Source organism: Salvelinus sp. IW2-2015, linkage group LG4q.1:29 (genome assembly GCF_002910315.2).
Source record: "Salvelinus sp. IW2-2015 linkage group LG4q.1:29, ASM291031v2, whole genome shotgun sequence".
Lineage (NCBI taxonomy): Eukaryota > Metazoa > Chordata > Actinopteri > Salmoniformes > Salmonidae > Salvelinus > Salvelinus sp. IW2-2015.
In genome coordinates this window covers 87,635,543-87,657,352 of record NC_036842.1, presented here as the reverse complement: position 1 = coordinate 87,657,352, position 21,810 = coordinate 87,635,543, and the positions used below count along the sequence as shown (strand labels likewise).

General features: G+C 44.6%; 1 protein-coding gene across 1 annotated transcript in view; it reads left to right on the top strand.

The window, feature by feature from the left end:
* lrriq1 (leucine-rich repeats and IQ motif containing 1) overlaps positions 1-21,810 on the top strand; it is a 54,527-nt gene that overhangs the window by 25,368 nt on the left and 7,349 nt on the right. The window contains exons 16-26 of the mRNA XM_070439883.1: positions 1,107-1,622; positions 1,990-2,173; positions 2,929-3,054; positions 3,727-3,834; positions 4,611-4,744; positions 4,931-5,044; positions 5,233-5,321; positions 6,116-6,217; positions 17,104-17,305; positions 17,896-17,956; positions 18,561-18,681. Of these exons, the coding sequence (XP_070295984.1) occupies positions 1,107-1,622; positions 1,990-2,173; positions 2,929-3,054; positions 3,727-3,834; positions 4,611-4,744; positions 4,931-5,044; positions 5,233-5,321; positions 6,116-6,217; positions 17,104-17,305; positions 17,896-17,956; positions 18,561-18,681 (1,757 nt within the window). The remainder of the gene's footprint in view (positions 1-1,106; positions 1,623-1,989; positions 2,174-2,928; positions 3,055-3,726; positions 3,835-4,610; positions 4,745-4,930; positions 5,045-5,232; positions 5,322-6,115; positions 6,218-17,103; positions 17,306-17,895; positions 17,957-18,560; positions 18,682-21,810) is intronic.

Sequence of the window (21,810 nt, the reverse complement as noted above, 5' to 3'; positions counted from 1 at the left end):
TCTCGACCCAGGGCCAGACAAGGTCTAGAGAGGTGAAGAGTCTGGCTGTGGCTCAGGACTGTCTAGTAAAGCTGGTAAAATTATGTAGACATCCTGGGGTTTACCCTGCTGTGTAAAGTTTTACAACACTGCCGAGAGTAATTAAAGGTATTTCATCTGAAATGTCCTTACTTTCTCTATAAGTTTCTATGTCTATTGACAGATTTGACTCAACACAAAAATAGGCCTATCTCTGCAGTGTTACATTGACGTCCTCATTTCACATAGTGTAAATCGGGTCGAAGTACCTTTCTGAATGAATCCCAGTTAGTTTCCATTAAAATATATCATTCCAGTTCCATCATGTGCTTGAACTGCTGTAGCTAGTAGCCCCAGGGCAGCAGGTATTTGACTTCCCCTCACAACTTCATTGTTTAATAGCATAAATTATTATTTATCCAACCTTAAATGGGACTTTAAGATACAAAACCGTGTATATTTTCTCCCTTACTGACTATTCACCGTTTCCTTTTACTGTTATACACCTTCCCCTCGACCCTGTGGTGAACTGGCAGGTACGAGGAGGAGAAATCGAGGTCACTGTCTATATTGTCACCCTCTTTACCCCCCTTCTAGCTGAATAGCAGGGGCATTGTGAAGGCAAGGCTTGTTCGGGCTAGTGGGCCGTGTATGGTCGTATACTGTGTACCCAGTAGCCATGAGTAGCCCTGAGGGTCTTAGATAGATTGGGGGAAGCGGATCCAAGCGTTGCTAATAGACTCGTTAAGTTTCCATTGAGGTGGCTTTGTACCAACTTAATCCCCTCTATGAAAGAGACATTATATGGGATTACAGAACTGACACCCATAGACCCTCTGTGAAGGCAAGCCTGTTGCAGCCCAAAAGTAAGCAATTTTTTCAATGCAGATACTAGGTGATCAAATATGAAAAAGGTGTTGTTGTTTTTGTAGGTATTCATCAGACATTTGTATCTACGTTAGCCATTGCTTATCTCGTAGGCCTCGTATGAGAGAGGACGGAATGTATGTTACACAACCTAGAACGACATCCAAAATCTACTTATGTGATCTTCATATGAACGAGTGCATGTGTTTGTGTGTGCGCAGCGGTGCTCTCCCTCCCCTGGATGCTCTGAGGCTCTCCCTCCAGCTCCATGATGAAGCTGTACAGCTGGCTGAGGAGCACAGATACGCTCACGAATATGGAGACACCAGCATCACCGACAAACAAGATGACAGTCACAGGAGTGACACCGCCAGGGTTAGCAGGATCCCTGCCGAAAAGTCTGACGTAGAGGGTATGGACAGACATGGTGGTGTCACGAGTGTCATGAACAGGAAGCAACCTGAAAATAAGTCCTGTGGAAACACAAACACCTGGCCACATGTGGTTCCCCTCATCAGCCCAGCCAATGACAACAGTGAAAAGCAGCCTCAGCCCCCAGCATACAGATCATTCAGCAGTCTAGGGACTGTGTCCAATAGGCCCGAGTTGAAGCAAGCAACGCCAGCTAGCTACACCAGTTCCAGCTCTACCTTCTCCGAGGAAAAAACGTCCCGTGCCACTGCCAAGCCCAGCAGTTCACCCTTCCCCAAAGCTCACATCAAGCTGGACCTCAAAAAGTAAAGTGTTCTCTCACTCATGAATTCTTTCATAGTTTCTCTACTTTTATTAGTTTCTGCCAATGAGCATTTGTCATCATTAGAGTGTCCTCCAGTTGATCGATGTTGAACATCATATTCACTCTGACACACAGTCATCATTAAGAGGGCTGTATCTTTGATATAAGCTTGTTCGAGACAGGCTGGATTCCTCTTCTGGAGTCTCTGCAAGCCAGATGTTTGGACAGAAATAAATGTGTGTTCTGCGTCCTAAATGGCAACCTATGTACCATAGGGAATAGGGTGCTATTTCAGACGCACCCTTGGTCAAAGAGATTGAGGGTATGATATCATTATGTATCTCTTTTTGTGTCTTTTTTCGGAGCAGCATGGCAGCTGTAGTGATCCAGCGCCACTGGAGAGGACACAGAGGACGTCAGAGGATCCAGCTGCGTCCACCTCCAGGAGAGGGGCAAGGAGGAAGAGAGAGGGGAAGAGTAGACACAGGACCCAGCCATACTGGGTCAGAGCAGAGCCGTCTGGAACCAGATTACGCTGCAACTGCCATCCAGGTAAGTCAGGGTCACAGGAAACTGGGCTGCGAGTGACTTCCTGGAACTCTTTATCATAACTATTAGACTGGTCATGCTGACAGGTTTTTCAACCGGTTCTATGGAAATACATGACTGTCTACTCAGAAATCGTTGTCTTGCTTCGATCAATCCCACAAATAGATAGTTTGAGTTGATCAGTTTTTATAGAAATGTAATTTCTCATTTGTCATAGAGGTCCAGTAACATGTTTCTGAGAATATATATTTTTTATTAATAATAAAGACATCATATGTCCAGATCTTATATGATATTGAGGCTTAATTTGGTTATCGTATGATTCAATAGATCAAACATTCTACCTGACACTTCTCTTGAAATGTCCCCTCTCCTCTCTCTCCCCTTTTCTCCTCCTCTCCCATCCCTCTCTCCCCTCTCTCTCTCTCTGTACTTGATGGGCCCTTGAGGAGTCTTTGGCAGTGGGGGGATAAAATGATTAATCAAATTCCAGACTTTTGCAGTAGTGGGAGCGGTGAGGATTCCAGATTCCAGCACCGCTCACTTTGTGAAGTCATCCCTTTGGGAATTCTGAGGATTTAGAACCCTTGCTGGCGCTCCATTTGTCTCCTAGCGCCCAAGTCACATAGAGTTCAAACAGCAGATCACTCAGCAATTAAACAGAGGTTAACATGTTTTATCTTCCTAATGGGATAACACACAATATTTAACTTTGTCTGTGATTCATGGCTCTTCCTCTGGTACCTTCGTTCCTCCAGGCGGTTTGGAGAGGCTTCACTCTGAGGAGGAGGCTGGCTGCTGCTCTGGCCCAGGCTCGGGGCTTCAACCCCGGGGATCACGAGGCCTTCGAGGAGGTGAACGTGGATGAATTTGTCTTTGATGAGGTAGGCAGTAGGTACAAACTTCACAGACTGACTCTCTCTGGGTTGACTGGTCTGAACCTCAAACCCCCTATCAAGTTGACCTTGCCCCCCAGAAAAATGGAGACCGGCACGTTTCCCCTTTCCTCTACTCCTCTCACTCATCTACTCGGCTATTCCCTGGGGATTAGGATTATTAAAGAACACTGCCCATTATACTGAGGCCAGGGGAAACTGGAAGATTCTACATGATAAATGGCATTTTAGCTATTCTTTCATCATCCACAAGTTCACTTGCCCTCTGTCCTCTTCAAATGCCATCCACTTGAGAATGTGTCTATGTCGTGTGTGTGTGTGTGTGTGTGTGTGTGTGTGTGCTGTCTCTTATACACATCTAGATGTGTATAAGAGACAGGTGTGTGTGTGTGTGTGTGTGTGTGTGTGTGTGTGTGTGTGTGTGTGTGTTCGTTCACTCATGAATTGTGCGTGCGTGCGTGGATGCGTGAAGCACTCATCTCAAATATTTAAACAAAACAAAACCTCTATCACATGATGATCTGCTGTTTACTTTGAAGAAGTCACTTCACCACCAAACCCTTGGAGGGAATAGAAAAACATTGATGTCCAGTACTGTAGTCTGTTAATGTTGTTGTTTCACGCTAAAGGTGATTCTCATCTCCTTTGGCTTGTAAATAGATGGCACTAGAGAGAGACTGGATGATGACTTCGCTGCTGTCTGACGATTCACCTCCCAAAACCCTCTTTCATTCTCCTCCATTCCCAGACCAGCTGCTTGGTCCAAAGGTAACACAGCACTGAACCCCCACCCCCAAAAAAGAAAAAAGTCCTCCGGGACCCACCACAACTCTCACTGATTAATCCTCAAATGTATTACCTTGAAAAACACAATTACTTTTAGGAGGCCTGAAATACCCTATGCATCAGCAGATGTCATTTTTCACACGAGCCAGGGCCCTTTTTCTTTCCTTAGATATCTCTCCCTGGCTCTTTGCTTTGGATGAGCATTGCAGGCAGGACTCTATATCACCTTAGCTAGCCGCTCTGCTTGGCGCCTAGCCGCTCTGCTTGGCTCTCACTGAAGGGGGGCAGCTGCCTCCACGCCAGGCAGGCCTTAATGTTTTAACACTAGCTAACGTGATCTCCAAAGGGGTGGATAAACTATTTAAACAATTTACCACTTCGACAGAGAGGAGGGAGTTTTTAAAATGTTTTTAAGACTACTTAAGTTGTGACTTTGACTTTAGGGTCTTCTGGGAATGGAAATGCTGGATCTTAATGTACACTCTGTAATTCCTTTTCTCATTTAGACTATTTAGAAAATGGCAAACTTCTGGAAGGTTGTGTTTTAGGTGTTCGACCCTCACATTTCCTGTTAATTAGGGGAAGCACTGGGCTTGCACCCATAGTGCCAGGGTCAACAGTAGTCTGTTCTTCATGATTAGCTGACTATCACTCCTTTTACCATTACAAAACATTAAGAACACCTGAACACGTTTCTTCTTTGATATAATGCTACAGTACATGATAACAACCTTCTCTCTTCTGACTGTGTATTTCAGCGTCCTCTGAATCTTCCAGATGCCAACCAGCAGACCAGCCCACCTGTTCTTCTGTGGAAGCCCAAGCAGGCCTGGATGGGTGGGGAGAGAGCAGAGCCTGCTGAGCATAGAGTTTCCCTTGACAGCATCAGCAGGTAGGAAACTGATTGAGCCGTCATGGCCGACACATTTTCATCTAGGTAGTTCTCACAAAGCCAACATGGATGCCACAAGTGAAGGCTTGCTTCCTTACTAATCACCAATGAAAGTGCCTTCATAAACTATTGTTTCCAAATAGGATCAAGATTGAGAGTGTGTTTTTTCCTCCCAATTTATTTCAGAACTAAATCTCCTGTCTCTGCGTCAGGGCTCAGTGGTCTTTCTGAGAGATCTCCTGCTTCTGTGTCAGGGCTCGATGGTCTTTCTGAGAGATCAGAGAAGATTCTGGAGGAGTGGTAAGTAGAGTTGCAAAGAGGGGGAATATTTTGGTTCCTATTCTGCCAAATTTAGAACAAAATCCCCAACTCTGTCCTGTATGCTGTACCCTAATGGGACAAAAGCTGTTTGTGACTGTCAGTGTGTGAGTGTTGTAGTGAGGATGTTTTAGATTCAGCGTGTGACATGTGTGTCATTGTCTCCCCAGGGGGTTCAGAGACAGCCACACTGCTCTGATGATGCTGAAGAGAGCTCAGAAGATGAAGTCTAAGAAGCAGAGGCAGAGAAAACTTTTGGGTCTGCATAAATCAGTTGAAGTTTATTTAAATTTGGAACCTATTTATTATTTACTGATGTTCAACTGGCTTGAGCAACTACTACTGAACCAAACCCCCCTAGAACCTACCTCGTCTAGGCTCTCCTTTCTCCTCTATTTTTTTAACTATATTGCCACGCTAGCAGCATTGAGCCTTTCCTCCTTGTGTATGTTAATCAGCTGTAACAGACAGCAGAGGTAACAGAGGTCTGGCCCTGTCATCTCCTATTGGCCCTAGTCAGAGAGCCCTTACAGGAAATTAACCAAACCAACTGGTGACTTTCCCTTCCCTTAGTTCCAACCAACCAGACGCTCTCTCCGTGCCATCGTCCCGGAGACGGTTTTCATTACTCTGCATGGGTTACCGCGGCTATACCGAAATGTGACCTCACCTCAAACACTGGTCGGTCGTCGGGTCGGTAGTAGTGCCACGTCCAAGTAGAGTAGACAGACAGAGTGAGGCTGGTCGTTGATCAGGATTGTTAGAGCATGACTGTACAGTACCAGAGCACTAGATCCAGTTATCTTTCTCTCTGTCTGCCACACAGGCTTGTGTCAACTGTGATCTGCCCAAGTAGTGAATGCATAGTGTTAGGCTCTCTGCATGTCATGAAGGGTCTCTGCTGTGAGTTTATCCAGAACCCAAAGGTTCTTGTCTGGATGCTGTGGGTTTAATGTTAGACTCTCTCTCGCTCTTTCTCTCATTCTCTCTCTTTCTCTCTCATTCTGTCTCTCTCTCTCTCATTCTCTCTCTCTGTCTCCCTCTTTCTTCTAGACCCAACTGTACGCCTGGCCCTTTTCAGGAACCATAGCAACCAGCATGCCCCTATGGAAGCACCAAAGAAGCCCTCTCCAGAGAGGAGAGACTACATTAAAGGTAGGACTCAGACAACACTAGACACTACAGTAATATAGTCTTATCACATTACTGAGCTGAGGCAAACCTAGCCCAGCCAACTGTACTGTGTTTTACCATGCATTTAGGCTACCTCATTAACCTTAAATGAAATGGTGACAATTTTTATGTATTTTTTGGGGATCAAAATGTACTTTATGCAGCATACTTCAATCCCCCACAAATGTATACTGCAGCTCATAGAGCCATGCTTATGTATGTGCGTGTTTTAGTGCTTTCAATATGAGACGTTCACTATCTGGAGGAAGTAAGTACGACTGCTTCCTGTATTAAATAGAAACGCTTAGAGATTACGGACCGGTGACCAAATTGAAGGCACATGAACGGTGGTAAATAGTGGGACATGAAGTAGTTTGGGATGACGGATGATAAACAAGATGATTGTGTTTCAGCAGGGCTTTGTAGATGACTTGAAGTGTGAAATTGAGTTAAGTACTGGGGAGGTAGGGCACTGAGGGGTTCCAGACTGAACAAACTGAAGGCCTCTTGTCTTAGACATAAATAGTTTTGTGGGGGGTAGTAGTAGTCTCTTGGTTTGGGTGAGTTGGTTGGTTGGTGGGTTTGTTGGGGTAGTGAGGCTAAGTGGGTGAGTTGGTTTGTTATGGTAGCAAGGCTAGGTGGGTGAGTTGGTCTTTTTTACATTTACATTTACGTCATTTAGCAGACGCTCTTATCCAGAGCGACTTACAAATTGGAAAGTTCATACATATTCATCCTGGTCCCCCCGTGGCGAATGAACCCACAACCCTGGCGTTGCAAGCGCCATGCTCTACCAACTGAGCCACACGGGACCTTCTTTTGGGGAAGGGAGGCTAGATGAGTGAGTTGGTTCGTTGGGGAAGGGAGGCTAGATGGGTGAGTTCGTTTGTTAAGGTAGCGAGGCTAGGTGGGTGAGTTGGTCTTTTGGGGAAGGGAGGCTAAGTGGGTGAGTTGGTTTGTTAAGGTAGCGAGGCTAGGTGGGTGAGTTGGTTTGTTTGGGAAGGGAGGCTAGATGGGTGAGTTGGTTTGTTTGGGAAGGGAGGCTAGATGGGTGAGTTGGTTTGTTGGGGAAGGGAGGCTAGATGGGTGAGTTGGTTTGTTGGGGAAGGGAGGCTAGGTGGTTGAGTTGGTTTGTTGGGGTAGCGAAGCGAGGTGGGTGGGTTTGTTGAGGTGGGGTGGGGTTAGTGGGTTGGTGGTGAGTGGGTTGAGAAGAAAAGGTGCTGGTAAAAAGTATGGAGAAAAGTGGTTAGTGGGGATGGGAGGGGGGGTGGCAGGGTGGACTAGACTCTGTATGTACTTCTCTCTCCCTCCATGCACCATCTGCCCACACAGACCAGGCCAATATACTTTAACAATACAGATAGGTCCAAAAAGAGAGAGGGGAAATATTTTCTCCTCCTTTCATGAAACACTTTGCGGCAGCTCCCCGGCCCTGCTCCCCTCTCTCCGGGTATGTAAGCCGATACCCATTTCAAGTGGGTTACTCATGTCCAGCACATCCACACAAAGAGCCTGGATAAAATAAACACGCCGCGTTGGATATCTCGGAAAGAATCTGTCATGGGTTTGGGGCTAATCACCTCCAGAAGGGGCTTGACTCGAAGCCTGAAACGTTAGCCCCTGCCGGGGAGCTCCGGCTGGGCTGGCTGGCTGAGCCCGGGGCGCTAGCTGGGGATGGGGATGGATCTGAGGGGGTGCTTTCCACAGGTCAGCATCAGGGGAGGCAGAGGAGAGGGGAGGCAACCCAGCCCAGGCCAGCCAGCCGATGGAGAGAGACCCAGAAACCCCACTGACCTAGAGCCAGACCCCGGCCAGCACGCCTCTACTCCAGCCGCCCAACAGCCCAGCCCAGGCCCCTGTAAAAAGGCAGCGGGAGCTGCTCCAGTCCAGAACCCCAGTGGGTTTGGGTTACGCTTTTTACAGGGTTCCCCTAAGTCAGATCAGAAACCCAATGAGGAGGTGGGGAGGGGGGAGATGGGGTGCGGAGGGGCACGGGTAGGAGGTCGGAACGGGGGAGTCAAGGCTATGTTTGAAACGGCCCTTTATTTCCTATATAGTGCACTACTTTTGACTTTTGACCAGGGCCCTGGAAAATGTTGTAGCAGTGTGAGCTCGCCCCCCCGGATAATTGTTATATACTGTAGATGGCCTGAGAATCTCAGTTCTGGTGAGTTTTTAAAAGGACATTCCACTCAAATGTATGAAAATCAAATGATGCTGACAACATTTAAAATATAATGTCTAAACCCTGTCCTTCAGGACCCTGTCCTTCAAAGATAATTCGTAAAAATCCAAATAACTTCACAGATCTTCATTGTAAAGGGTTTAAACACTGTTTCCCATGCTTGTCAATGAACCATAAACATTTAATGAACATGCACCTGTTGAAAGGTTGTTAAGACACTAACAGCTTACATACGGTAGTAATTAAGGTCACAGTTACGAAAACTTAGGACACTAAAGAGGCCTTTCTACTGACTCTGAAAAACACACAAGAAAGATGCCCAGTGTCCCTGCTTATCTGCGTGAACGTGCCTTAGGCAAGCTGCAAGGAAGCTTGAGGACTGCAGATGTGGCCAGGGCAATAAATTGCAATGTCCATACTGTGAAAAGCCTAAGACAACGCTACGGGAGACAGGACGGACAGCTGATCGTACTCGCAGTGGCAGACCACGTGTAACAACACCTGCAAAGGATCGGTACATCCGAACATCACACCTGCGGGACAGGTACAGGATGGCAACAACAACTGCCCGAGTTACACCAGGAACTCACAATCCCTCCATCAGTTCTCAGACTGTGCACAATAGGCTGAGAGAGGCTGGACTGAGGGCTTGTAGGCCTGTTGTAAGGCAGGTCCTCACCAGACATGACTGGCAACAACGTCGCCTATGGACACAAACCCACCGTCGCTGGACCAGACAGGACTGGCAAAAGTGCTCTTCACTGACGAGTCGCGGTTTTGTCTCACCAGGGGTGATAGTCAGATTCGCATTTATCGTCGAAGAAATGAGCGTACACCAGGCCTGTACTCTGGAGTGCGATCGATTTGGAGGTGGAGGGTCCGTCATGGTCTGGGGCGGTGTGTCACAGCATCATCGGACTGAGCTTGTTGTCATTGCAGGCAATCTCAACGCTGTGCGTTACAGGGAAGACATCCTCCTCCCTCATGTGGTACCCTTCCTGCAGGCTCATCCTGACATGACCCTCCAGCATGACAATGCCACCAGCCATACTGCTCGTTCTGTGCGTGATTTCCTGCAAGACAGGAATGTCAGTGTTCTGCCATGGCCAGCGAAGAGCCGGATCTCAATCCCATTAAGCACGTCTGGGACCTGTTGGATCGGAGGGTGAGGGCTAGTGCCATTCCCCCCAGAAATGTCCGGGAACTTGCAGGTGCCTTGGTGGAAGAGTGGGGGTAGCATCTCACAGCAAGAATTGGCAAATCTGGTGCAGTCCATGAGGAGGAGATGCACTGCAGTACTTAATGCAGCTGGTGGCCACACCAGATACTGACTGTTACTTTTGATTTTGACCCCCCCTTTGTTCAGGGACACATTATTCAATTTCTGTTATTCATATGTCTGTGGAACTTGTTCAGTTTATGTCTCAGTTGTTGAATCTTGTTATGTTCATACAAATATTTACACATGTTAAGTTTGCTGAAAGTTAACACAGTTGACAGTGAGGGGACGTTTCATTTATGGAGTTTACCTCCATAAATGAGCCCGATAGCATATTGGTAAAATGATTTGTTACATTTAGCACCACTCTCCCCTATGCAATCACAGTGAATTGCGGAGCAGCAACGTGGTTAACCATGCCCCTACAAAAACAATCTGGGTTTAAACTAGAGATATCTGTTTTTTTGCATGGGCTGCGTCTCAATCCACTACATCCGCCAATGGCGGCTTCCCGCATCTGATGTGGAAAGTGGCTGAGCTACAGCCGTGTTTGTCAGACCATGAGACATCCCAAAAAATGTAATTTTTATGAAAATGTCTGTAGCTATGACCACTCTATGGAAAGATGAGACTCTCACAAATACGATGGTGCTCTACGACTCCCCACAAGCACCACGGGACTCGTCTGAAGTCGGTACTGTCAATGTGCCAACTTCTATCTGTAGCTTCCGAACTGTTTAGGCTACAAACTAATGTGACCCCACTGTGGAAAGGGGAGATTCTCACGGACATGATGGTGTTCACCATTTTGCCCCACAAGTGTCACGGGACTCGTCTGAAGGCATCCGGCACCGGTTTAAAAAATGGATGGAAGTATGGTGGTAGTTTTGTGCCTACCCAAGAAAAGGGGTTAAATATATGTAAAAAAATATATATATATATTTCCTGAGCATTCTTATACCTCCTAGATATAGGACAGATATTTCAAAACCTTATTCCTTATTATTTATTTTGCCATTTATGAATGTGTTATTCAATGCGTTTCTATGGGCTATAGTAGTAAAGGCCAAATTCAATATTGTATATATCTTTTTTATACCTAAATGGGTGCTAACATTTTTTAGCAAATAGCTAAATGATTCATGGTATGAACATCTTAAAACAATTCCATATGTCAGCTTAGACAACTCAGTTTAGACTCTTAAGAATTAAAATGGTGCAGTTCACACATATTTAGGAGTTGAGAAAAAAGTAAATTAGGAATGGAAAGCTGGAATCCTCCTCTTTTTAACAAAGGCCATTAAAACTGTTGTTTTTCCCGCAATTACAAGAATTGTTGTGCGTTGACTGCTTGTCAGAATGCATTTCTCTATGACACTCCTAACATGAATGTTGTGCATTGACTGCTTGTCAGAATGCATGTCTCTATGAGGCGGCAGGTAGCCTAGTGGTTAGAGTGTTGGACTAATAACTGGAAGGTTGCTACATCGAATCCCTGAGCTGACAAGGTAAAAATCTGTTGTTCTGTCATTGTAAATTGTAAATTAACACTGTCATTGTAAATAAAAATGTGTTCTTAACTGACTTGCTTAGTTAAATAAAGGTTAAAAAAATATATATTACATGAATGTTGTGCATTGACTGCTTGTCAGAATGCACGTCCCTATGGCACTCCTAACATGAGTGGTGCCGTAGGGAATATTTCTCTCACATAGGCTAGAACACACAATAAGCCGACTAGGTAAACAGATAAACGATTCTACTATGGGGTAGTCATATGTTTCTATTCATTACTAGTTTTGTTTGCAGAGGAAACGTACATGTGGACTGTTCTAGCATCTTCAAAGTGCTCCTCGGCAGAGGCGCTCTTTCCTGTTCCATATTTTTTTGCTGTCGCGGCAATTATTTTGCCGTGGCACAGCGCAACATATAAATGACTGCAGCGGAAACACTGGTATAGTGAATAGCGTGCCATTTTGAACGCACTCCAAGTCATTGACCCTGTACTTTATCAGCTGATGTGTTGCGCTCTGCTCTGCAAGGTACAGCCTGTTTGATGAATGATCAGGACCAGGGAGGAGGAAAGATACTGGGAACGATAGTGGAAATATGGTTGCAATGCAATAGGCAGTCAGGGTTTGGACGGCCTGGAGGTGTGGGTTATAGCTGCCTGTTGGCTCGGTGCTTATCCAAAGTTCTGACACGCTTGACAGGGAATTTAGCATCTGAATTTAGCATCTGGGTGAAGGAATCCTGAAATAATTCACCTGCACTTCAAACTATACAGAAATTATGAGATAACAATGTCATATTTAACGTTACTTCAACCATGTCTAATCGTTTAGTAACTTGTTTATTGGGTGTGTACCTCACTGTTACCTCAGTGATTGAAGTCCTCACATCAAGCTCTCATAATGAACAATTAGATGGAAGTAACCTATTAGTTTGAACTTGTATCTCTCTTTGTTTTCTTTGTAGATTTGATACGGGTGCATATGGATAAATAACACAGACTTAGTAAGTGATAAGGATTGTTGTTTTAGTTTCACAAATCACAATAATATCATTCTGAATATATAAACAACACAATTGAACAAACGAAACAAGCGAACGGCTCCTACATGCTTGACTTACCCAGAATCCTTCTGAACGGCTATGAACTAACAACATGGACGATGGGAAAAATACTGTTATTACATGTCCGGATATAACATCCTACATTTTCACTTTATGGGAATTGGAAATGCAAATTTGGGTTTAAATGTTAAATCCAAAATAGTATTATATTGGGAAAACATGAAAAAAATGTCACGCCTAAAATACTACATTTGCAAAGTTATACTGGAAATAGTGCAAGCATGTAGCTAGTGCGTGAATTGGAGCAAGCCAGGAGCCAGCTCAGCCGTCTCACCTTCCTTAATAAAGACTGTTATTATCATAGTGCCTGTGGCCTGCGTGTGTGTGTGCGTGTGTCTGTGGCCTGCACCGCCTGCCTGTTGACCGCTGGGTGACCGTGTGTGGTTTGCTCTCTTGAGGTGAAGGCTTGACCCCTGGGCAAAGGAAAGTAGGAGACAGGCCCTATGATAAAAGCTGACCTCCTCCTTCTCTCCTCCACTCCTGCTTTAAGTCTGGCGCTGGAACTCACAACGGCATATCCGTATAGGGTCATCTCCACGACAGGGCAGGGCAGGAGGCAGCGCTAGAAAGAGAGGGAGGGAGACAGAGAGGGAGGGGGACAGAGAGGGAGGGGGAAGGGAGGGAGAGAGAGAAGCTCATATTGGCTTCTGGTGAACTCTATGAAGATCCCATGAGGCTAGTTTAACCAACAAGATCTCATGGTTTTACCAATTAGACTAAAGATTCTGACGTTTAGCCATGTTTCTCCAAACGTCAAATTTCGAAGTTGCTTCAAATGTCAAATTTCGAAGGGTTTTTGACACCCTGGGTTGCCCCTTCTGATCAGTATCGTTCCATTTATCCAAATGTCAAATTTGGTATGTTTTTAAGTTAAGTGTTAAGGTTTGGGATAGGTGAGAAAAAAAAAGGATTGAACTGGGCTTGAACACGTGACCTTCGGATCCAGAGCCATGGGATTACAGTCATCCACCACCCGCGTCCACAACTTGTTCTGAATTACTCTAAAGTGCCTACGACGTGCCTCTCCTTTACGACTTGCTAGCTGCAGGACGTGACCCTGACCACACCCACCTCCCCATCCAGACTGTTCCGGGCCCCCCTTGCACCCCCTTGAATGAGCATATTCTCTCTTAGATATAATTTAAGACATGGCTCCCCCTGCCTCCCTTTTGCCCCCCTCGCCTCAATAGAGAAAGATTGGATAATGTGCTTAAAAGCCCCACTTAACAGGCGTGACTCCTCCTGTCCTGGAGCAGGGGAACAGGACAGGGTGTGAGGGTGGGTTGAGGGGGATAGTGGAAGGAGGGTTATGTCTGGATCAGGACAGGGAACTGCATGGGCCTGGGGGTGGGGGGAAGGTGGACGGAGTACTAGTATGTTTTGACATGGGCCTGAGGGTGAGGGGAAGGTGGAAGGAGTACTAGTATGTTTTGACATGGGCCTTGGGTTAGGGGAAGGTGGAAGGAGTACTAGTATGTTTTGACATAGGTGAGGGGAAGGTGGAAGGAGTATTAGTATGTTTTGACATGGGCCTTGGGTTAGGGAAGTGTGAAGGAGTACTAGTATGTTTTGACATAGGTGAGGGGAAGGTGGAAGGAGTATTAGTATGTTTTGACATGCCTGGGGGTAGGGGAAGGTGGAAGGAGTACCAGTATGTTTGACATGGGCCTGGGGGTAGGGGAAGGTGGAAGGATACTAGTATTGTTTGACATGGGCCTGGGGGTGAGGGAAGGGGGAAGGAGTACTAGTATGTTTTGACATGGGCCTTGGTTAGGGAAGTGAAGGAGTACTAGTATGTTTTGACATAGGTGAGGGGAAGGTGGAAGGAGTATTAGTATGTTTTGACATGGGCCTGGGGGTGAGGGAAGGTGGAAGGAGTACCAGTATGTTTTGACATGGGCCTGGGGTGAGGGGAAGGTGGAAGGAGTACCAGTATGTTTGACATGGCCTGGGGGTGAGGGAAGGTGGAAGGAGTACCAGTATGTTTTGACATGGGCCTGGGGGTGAGGGAAGTGGAAGGAGTACCAGTATGTTTTGACATGGGCTGGGGTGAGGGGAAGGTGGAAGGAGTACCAGTATGTTTTGACATGGGCCTGGGGGTGAGGGAAGGTGGAAGGAGTACCAGTATGTTTTGACATGGCCTGGGGTAGGGGAAGGTGAAGGAGTACCAGTATGTTTTGACATGGGCCTGGGGGTGAGGGGAAGGTGGAAGGAGTACCAGTATGTTTTGACATGGGCCTGGGGGTGAGGGGAAGGTGGAAGGAGTACTAGTACAGTGCATTCAGAAAGTACTCAGAACCCTTCACTTTTCCACATTTTGTTACGTTACGCCTTATTCTAAAATGTATAATATTATTTTTTTCCCTCATCAATCTACAGAGTAAATTTATAAAAATTCAAAACAGAAATACCTTATTTGCATAAGTATTCAGACCCTTTGTTATGAGACTCGATATTGAGCTCAGCTGCATCCTGTTTCCATTGATCATCCTTGATATGTTTCTACAACTTGATTGGAGTCCACGTGTGGTAAATTCAATTGATTAGACATGATTTGGAAAGGCACACATCTGTCTTGGCTAGTTAAATAAAGGTTAAATAAAATAAAATAAAAGTCTATATAAGGTCCCCCAGTGCATGTCAGAGCAAAAACCAAGCCATGAGGTCGAAGGAATTGTCCGTAGAGATAGGATTGTGTCGAGGCACGGATCTGGGGAAGGGTACCAAATAATTTCTGCAGCATTGAAGGTCCCCAAGTACACAGTGGCCACCATCATTCTTAAATGGAAGAAGTTTGGCTGGCCGCCCGGCCAAACTGAACAATCGTGGGAGAAGGGCCTTGGTTAGGGAGGTGACCAAGAACCCGATGGTCTAGAGCTCTAGAGTTTCTCTGTGGAGATGGGAGAACTTTCTGGAAGGACAACCATCTCTGCAGCACTCCACCAATCAGGCCTTTATGGTAGAGGGGCCAGACGGAAGCCACTCCTCAGTAAAAGGCACATGACAGTCTACTTGGAGTTTGCCAAAAGGCACCTAAAGGACTATCAGCCTGTGAGAAACAAGATGCTCTGGTCTGATGAATCCAAGATTTAACTTTTTGGCCTGAATGCCAAGTGTCACATCTGGAGGAAACCTGGTACCATCCCTACGGTGAAGCATAGTGATGGCAGCATCATGCTATAGGGATGTTTTTCAGCGGCAGAGACTGGTAGACTAGTCAGGAACAAGGGAAAGATAAACAGAGCAAAGGACACAGAGATCCTTCATGAAAACCTTCCAACAGAACAACGACCCTAAGCACACAGCCAAGACAACGCAGGAGTGGCTTCGGGACAAGTCTCTGAATGTCCTTTAGTGGCCCAACCAGAGTCCGGACTTGAACCCGATCAAACATCTCTGGAGAGACCTGTAAATAGCTTTGTGGCAACGCTCCCCATCCAACCTGACAGAGCTTGAGAGGATCTACAGAGAAGAATGGGAGAAACTCCCCAAATACAGGTGTGCCAAGCTTGTAGCATCATACCCAAGAATACTCGAGGCTGTAATCGCTGCCAAAGATGCTTCAACAATGTACTGAGTAAAGGATCTGAATACTTAAGTAAATGTGATATTCCATTTTTTTATTTGCTTTTATAAATTTGCTAAAATTCCAACCTGTTTTTGCTTTGTCATTATGGGGTATTGTGTGTAGATTGATGAGGATTATTATTTTTTTTAAATACATTTTAGAATAAGGCTGTAACGTAACAAAATGTGGAAAAAGTCAAGGGGTCTGAATACTTTCCGAAGGCACTGTTTAGGACAATGCAGTACTAAAAACTATGTAAAACATACATTAGTACTGTATTTTTTATGTTCTACTAAAACATGCCACTTGTACTTTCTGCTCCAGGAAGTGTGAAACACCATCTCCTGGCCTTACTGCCTCGGGGGAGCTTCCATCACTTGACGTTTTTAGTGGGTTCTTAATTAACCCTTGATGACTGCCAGCTATGAAACCTTTTCTCCTTTTTTACTGCTGGGCGAAAGCATGAAAATGAGTTAAATAAATGCATCATTAGTTCCAGCACCGGGCTGTCAAAATTCCTTATCAATTCACGGCCATCTTAGGCAGCATTAATGTCGGCAGTATGTTGGCGGGCCGTGAACGGGGAGCAAATGTTTACTTTGAATTACGGCCTTTATTATGGGATTTTCAGAGTTGTTCGTAAATCATTGAATGCTTTCTCTATTTGATACGTTGCTCAAATAAAATTTTACAAGAACAAACAACCACACACGCATACACACATACACACATAGACACACACACCATGAAAGGACCCTCAACCTCTCCTGGCTGTTGCGTCATTCAGCAACTCCGAGTGTATTATAGTAATGCCCCCAGAGCCCTCCAAACAAATGGCTACCTTAAGCCCCAACATAAACGCTGTGAGCTTTAGCTAAGCACTGATCTGTCTCTTACAGCTCGGGAGGAAAACCTAGCCTAACTCTCGACTTGTCAATCTTTGTCACAGTCCAAGCTCCCTCTGTTTATTTATCCTTGGCCCTGTTCCAAATGGCACCCTATTCCCTATATAGTGTATTGCCCGTAGGGCTCTGGTCAAAAGTAGTGCGCTATATAGGGAATACGGTGTTGGTGTGCATGTGTTAACACGATCGCTCTCTCTCTCCTATATAAATTATGCCTCACATCATTTGTAAAAATGTCTCTGCACCTGGTTGACGTTGTAGCAGCAGGACTGTGTAGGGAAGCAGCTCTGTGATTTTCTTGTAACTGTTGTCACCAGGGATGTTTTACCGAAATATATTTTCTGTTAAGTGCAGCTCACCAGGCAGAACTAGCTCTGGAGGGAACAGGCAGATTGGACCAAACGTGGTTAAACCAGCAAGCACCAGGGAGGGTGGACCAAATACTGTTGAACCAGGACGCAACAGAGAGAGTGGACCAAACACTGGTGAACCAGGAACGCACTTACCAGTGGCTCCACACCCAGCCTGTGCACTCTGACAGCAGACGCCCTGAGAGGTGAGGTTCTCTAGACCTGATATGCACCAGTACATGATATTGTATGTCTGCAACTCATGTTCAACATACAGAAGAATAACAATGACGGACAGTAGGTTAGATTACATTATTGTAGATTATGCATATATATATATGCAGGTGATGGGGAAGAAAGGGATATTACATGTTTATTACATAAAAAATGAACAGAAGTGGCAGAAAGAATTGGCCCATTATAAAGGCTAATGTTCTAGAATCTAATTGTTTTAGAACATTATGTCCCAAGAACATTTAAAACAATTAAATTACTTCTTTATGTAGAAATTATAATTTAGGAAATATATTTAAATACAAAACAAGAATAGCATTTTCAGGGGAAAAAAATAACTGGTAGAAGCGGCAACAAATGCAATGGATGTGGGGAGGGGGGGGTTGGGCTATAACATATGAAATAAAACATTGGGATTATGATAACAGTTAAATGGAAGCCAGTAATGCCACTGATCTGATGTTTATGCTGTGATAGATCTGAGGTGTTGGAGTGAAACCACCACGCTATTGGAGAGCGACCACTAATAGCAGAGTTTTGAAACCTTTCTGTCTGTCTCCAGTGATGGTTTCCTCCCAGAGATTGACCCAGACATACTGAAAGGAGGCAGAGTGCAGCTCGTGGTGAGCTATTTATTTTGACTCGCTGTTACATTCCACCTACGACTGATTCACTTTCACTGAGTAATTGCCTCTCATTCTGTCTGTATCTTGGTTGCGGAGAAAGTCCATGGAAGAATGCATTGTTTACATTTCAAGTTCATATTTAAGTTTCACTCCATAGTTCGTTTCCCACTCCGCCTAGAGTTTAAAACGTTTTTTTTTTCAGAAGGCTTATTTCCAGTGTAACGACACTTTCAATTTGATCAACTCATGGCCATTTTTTTATTTGATTTGTAGAAATACCAGTGTCAGTGCAGTGTGGTTTATGTAGAACAGAGAATGATATTGATGCTCGTCAGCTCTTTGAAGTTGAAAACCGCAGGTCTCCCTGTGCAGTTTGAATTAACCACCCCCTTTCCCTTTCCTCAGCTACACACTGCCTTTCTGCTTTCAGCACATGAGCGCGTAGTTAGCTGTTGAATGTTTTCAAAATGTTGGGGCCAGTTGCGTGAGAAAAGTCATGTTTGACCTTATTTGAACAGTGTGTGTGTGTGTGTGTGTGTGTGTGTGTGTGTGTGTGTGTGTGTGTGTGTGTGTGTGTGTGTGTGTGTGTGTGTGTTTGTAGACTGTAGCAGGGTACAGAGAAGGTCCAGACCAGGCCCCAATGTCGCGGGCCAGCGGAACGTCAACCTCCCCGCCTCACAAAGAACACAATCAAGCTCGGAGAAACTTTATGGAGCAACTAAGTGAGTTTTACGTTTTTACGTTTTCACTATCTAGCAGAGTTGGGTCAATTCCATTTCAATTCAGGAAGTAAACTGAACTTTCAATTCACATTTTCCTTAATGCATATTAATGACCAATATTTGGAATTGGAATTTCTGTTTATTTCCTGAATTGAATGAGTTTAAATGTTATTAACCCCAACCAAGCTACTATTTAGCCCACCTATTACCTTCCCAAATGCTTTGTCTTGTTTTACCTGTTGCTGGATATACGCACCACTAAACATTTAGTTCAACATACACGTTTTGTGTGTGTTTACCACTATTTCATACATAATTAAATGTGTCAATTTGTTAATATATTCCGAAGATTTCATAATTGGAATATTTGTACTTTGCAAGCAAATAAGAAATGTTCCTTTCCAATGCTTATTCCATGATTTGGTTTTTAGGTGTAAGTTAGCAGGAATATTTTTTCAGCCCTCCATTGAAATGTCACTAAAGACAGAACATTCTCTGTCACTTAAAGTCACTGAAAAGTAAGAGTGAAAAACCTGAGAGAATTGAATCGCTGAGGTCAAGTACTAGCCGAGATATGTGTCTGTGAGAGGCGGTATGATATCAGGCACATGTGAGCATTGGACCAATCTAGAAAGACACAAGTCTTGTATAATGAAAAGCACTTTTTCAATGATCTAAATGTAATCACTGTAGCTTTAAGGTGGGGTGAGTTGCCTGGCCAGCACACGTTGCAAACAGACTACTGTCAATAATTCTGATGAATAGTAGGTTATGATAATATGACATGTGTGTGTTATTTCTGTCTGTGTGTGTGCAATGTGCGTGCATTGTGTGTGTGTATGCATCTGTTGTGTGTGTATGCATCTGTTGTGTGTGTGTGTATATGTGTGTGTGTGTGGCAAAGCAGGGATAACGGGTCCGGCTTAGTGCCCCGGGTCGATCGGGAGCTTGGGTCGGGGTCGGGAAGGGGACAGAGCGCTGCTCCTCGACAAGAAACAGGCAAAAAGTCATTTTCAGAGAAGAATGACTGGCCCTTCTGTCAGACAGCCTTCCGCTCAGGAGTTTGAGTGACAAAGATGCTTCTGACAGACACAGCCAGGAAACAAACAGATGACCAGATTAAACAAGCTGCAGGAATCTAAAAAAGAAGACAAATACTGTTCCTTCCTAACGAAGCTAAATTAGATTCCGATGATGATTACTAAATGATATCCACGAGGGCAGTGACTCGCTGCGTGATAAAGGCACGTTGTTGTAGGACTTAGAGCGGGGTGAAGAGAAAGACTTTCTGTGTGGCTCTGTGATCAAACAACACTTAGTAAATTGAAATATGTATGTATGTGTAAGACTGGTGTCTTGAACTTTTCAAAAGCCAATTTGATATTTCATAAACTGGCAAACTGCATTTAATTAGCAAAAAATCTAAAAGTTATTTAATGGATAAATGGTGCAGCTCTTAGCTGGTAACTCACCAAAGAAAAGCAGTAGTGCCATAGACTGGAAGCTCTCTTTTGAAAATGTGTATAAGCAGGGAGAATCCATGCCAGTTTAAAGCAGCAAAAATCTCTTATTTATCAGAAAACAAAATGTTAATATTTAATTGGCCTCTGAAGGAGTATAGAGACTATATCAAAGTCCAGCTTTAAAGTCAGGGGTTCACTTAGCTTGCCATGGCAGTAAAGAGCATGTAAAAACTCTATAACCTATTGCAATGTGATACCCACCGCTCGCTGGGGCGGAGCCATGAAGTGTGTTTTCAGCCCCACTAAATATTTTCATTACTTGTGCAGAGGAAACCACTTAACTTACCTATCTACTGCCTCAATGTTGTTCCCATTCAAAGCTAATGGGAGTAAAACGACTGAAAGCGATTTGTTTGGTCACAGCGGTCGAGGGAATGTGCGACCGTTTATTTATTTACCTACTTTTTAATAGCATGACCATTGAAAATAGCAACTAAATTACCAACATGTGTGTTAATAAAGACAAGATTTGTTTTGTCCTCTGTTTTTGATTCGGAACAAACAAATAAATAAATATTTTATAACCAACATTTCAACACATAAGTTCTGAATAGTTTCTCCAAAAGAGCACAAAATGACCCCTGTGGCTGGCTGAGTGTTTTCAATAAAATGTTGAAGGATCAAACCATTCAGATGGAAATAAGCTGTGGCCACAGATACTCAATATTAGATTTAGTATGGTTTAATGATAAAAAGGGAGTCTTAAAACATTTACATTTACATTTTAGTAATTTAGCTCTTAACCAAAGTGACTTACTGGAGAAATTATGGTTAAGTGCCTTGCTCAAGGGCATATTGACAGATATTTTTCACCTAGTCGGCTCTGGGATTTGAACCAGCGATATATTGGTTACTGTTCCAACGCTCTTATCCGCTAGGGTACCTTCAAAAAGGTATTTGACTGACAATAAATGTGTAGAGATAAAATTGTGTGTGAGGGAGTTATATTTTCCCTACAATGAATCATAAAAAAATAGACATACAGATTATGATACACTATATGGGACACCAGCCGTGCAGATATTGGGAGCTGGTCAGTACCTGTAATGTGTGCTGTGCTCCAGCCCCCCACCACCTCCTCGTGATCCTCCCCACTGCTGAGCTCCCTGTGTGGGGCTCGTCTGGCTCACTGTGGCCGGTACACGTGGAACACATCATGCCCACAGACACGCTCCCTTTGTTCTTGTGTTTGGAGAGCTTAGTTTTGATCCCCAGGTGAAATGGAACAGCCTCCCCTACAGCCGACTGTTAACAGAGTTTAGTACATACACTTTGCATGAGGAGCTGTCCATGCATTTCAGTGTGGTAGCCTAGGCTATACAAAGTAGTTGCTATATGTACACTATATATACAAAGGTATGTGGACACTCCATCAAATCAGTGGATTCGGCTATTTCAGCCAAACCTGTTGCTGACAGGTGTATAAAATCCAGCACACAGCCATGCAATCTCCATAGCGAAACATTGGCAGTAGAATGGCCTTACTGAAGAGCTCAGTGACTTTATTGTGGCACCTAAAGGTGCCACTGTCTGTTCGTAAAATTTCTGCCCTGCTAGAGCTGCCCTGGTCAACTGTAATTGATGTTATTGTGAAGTGGAAACGTCT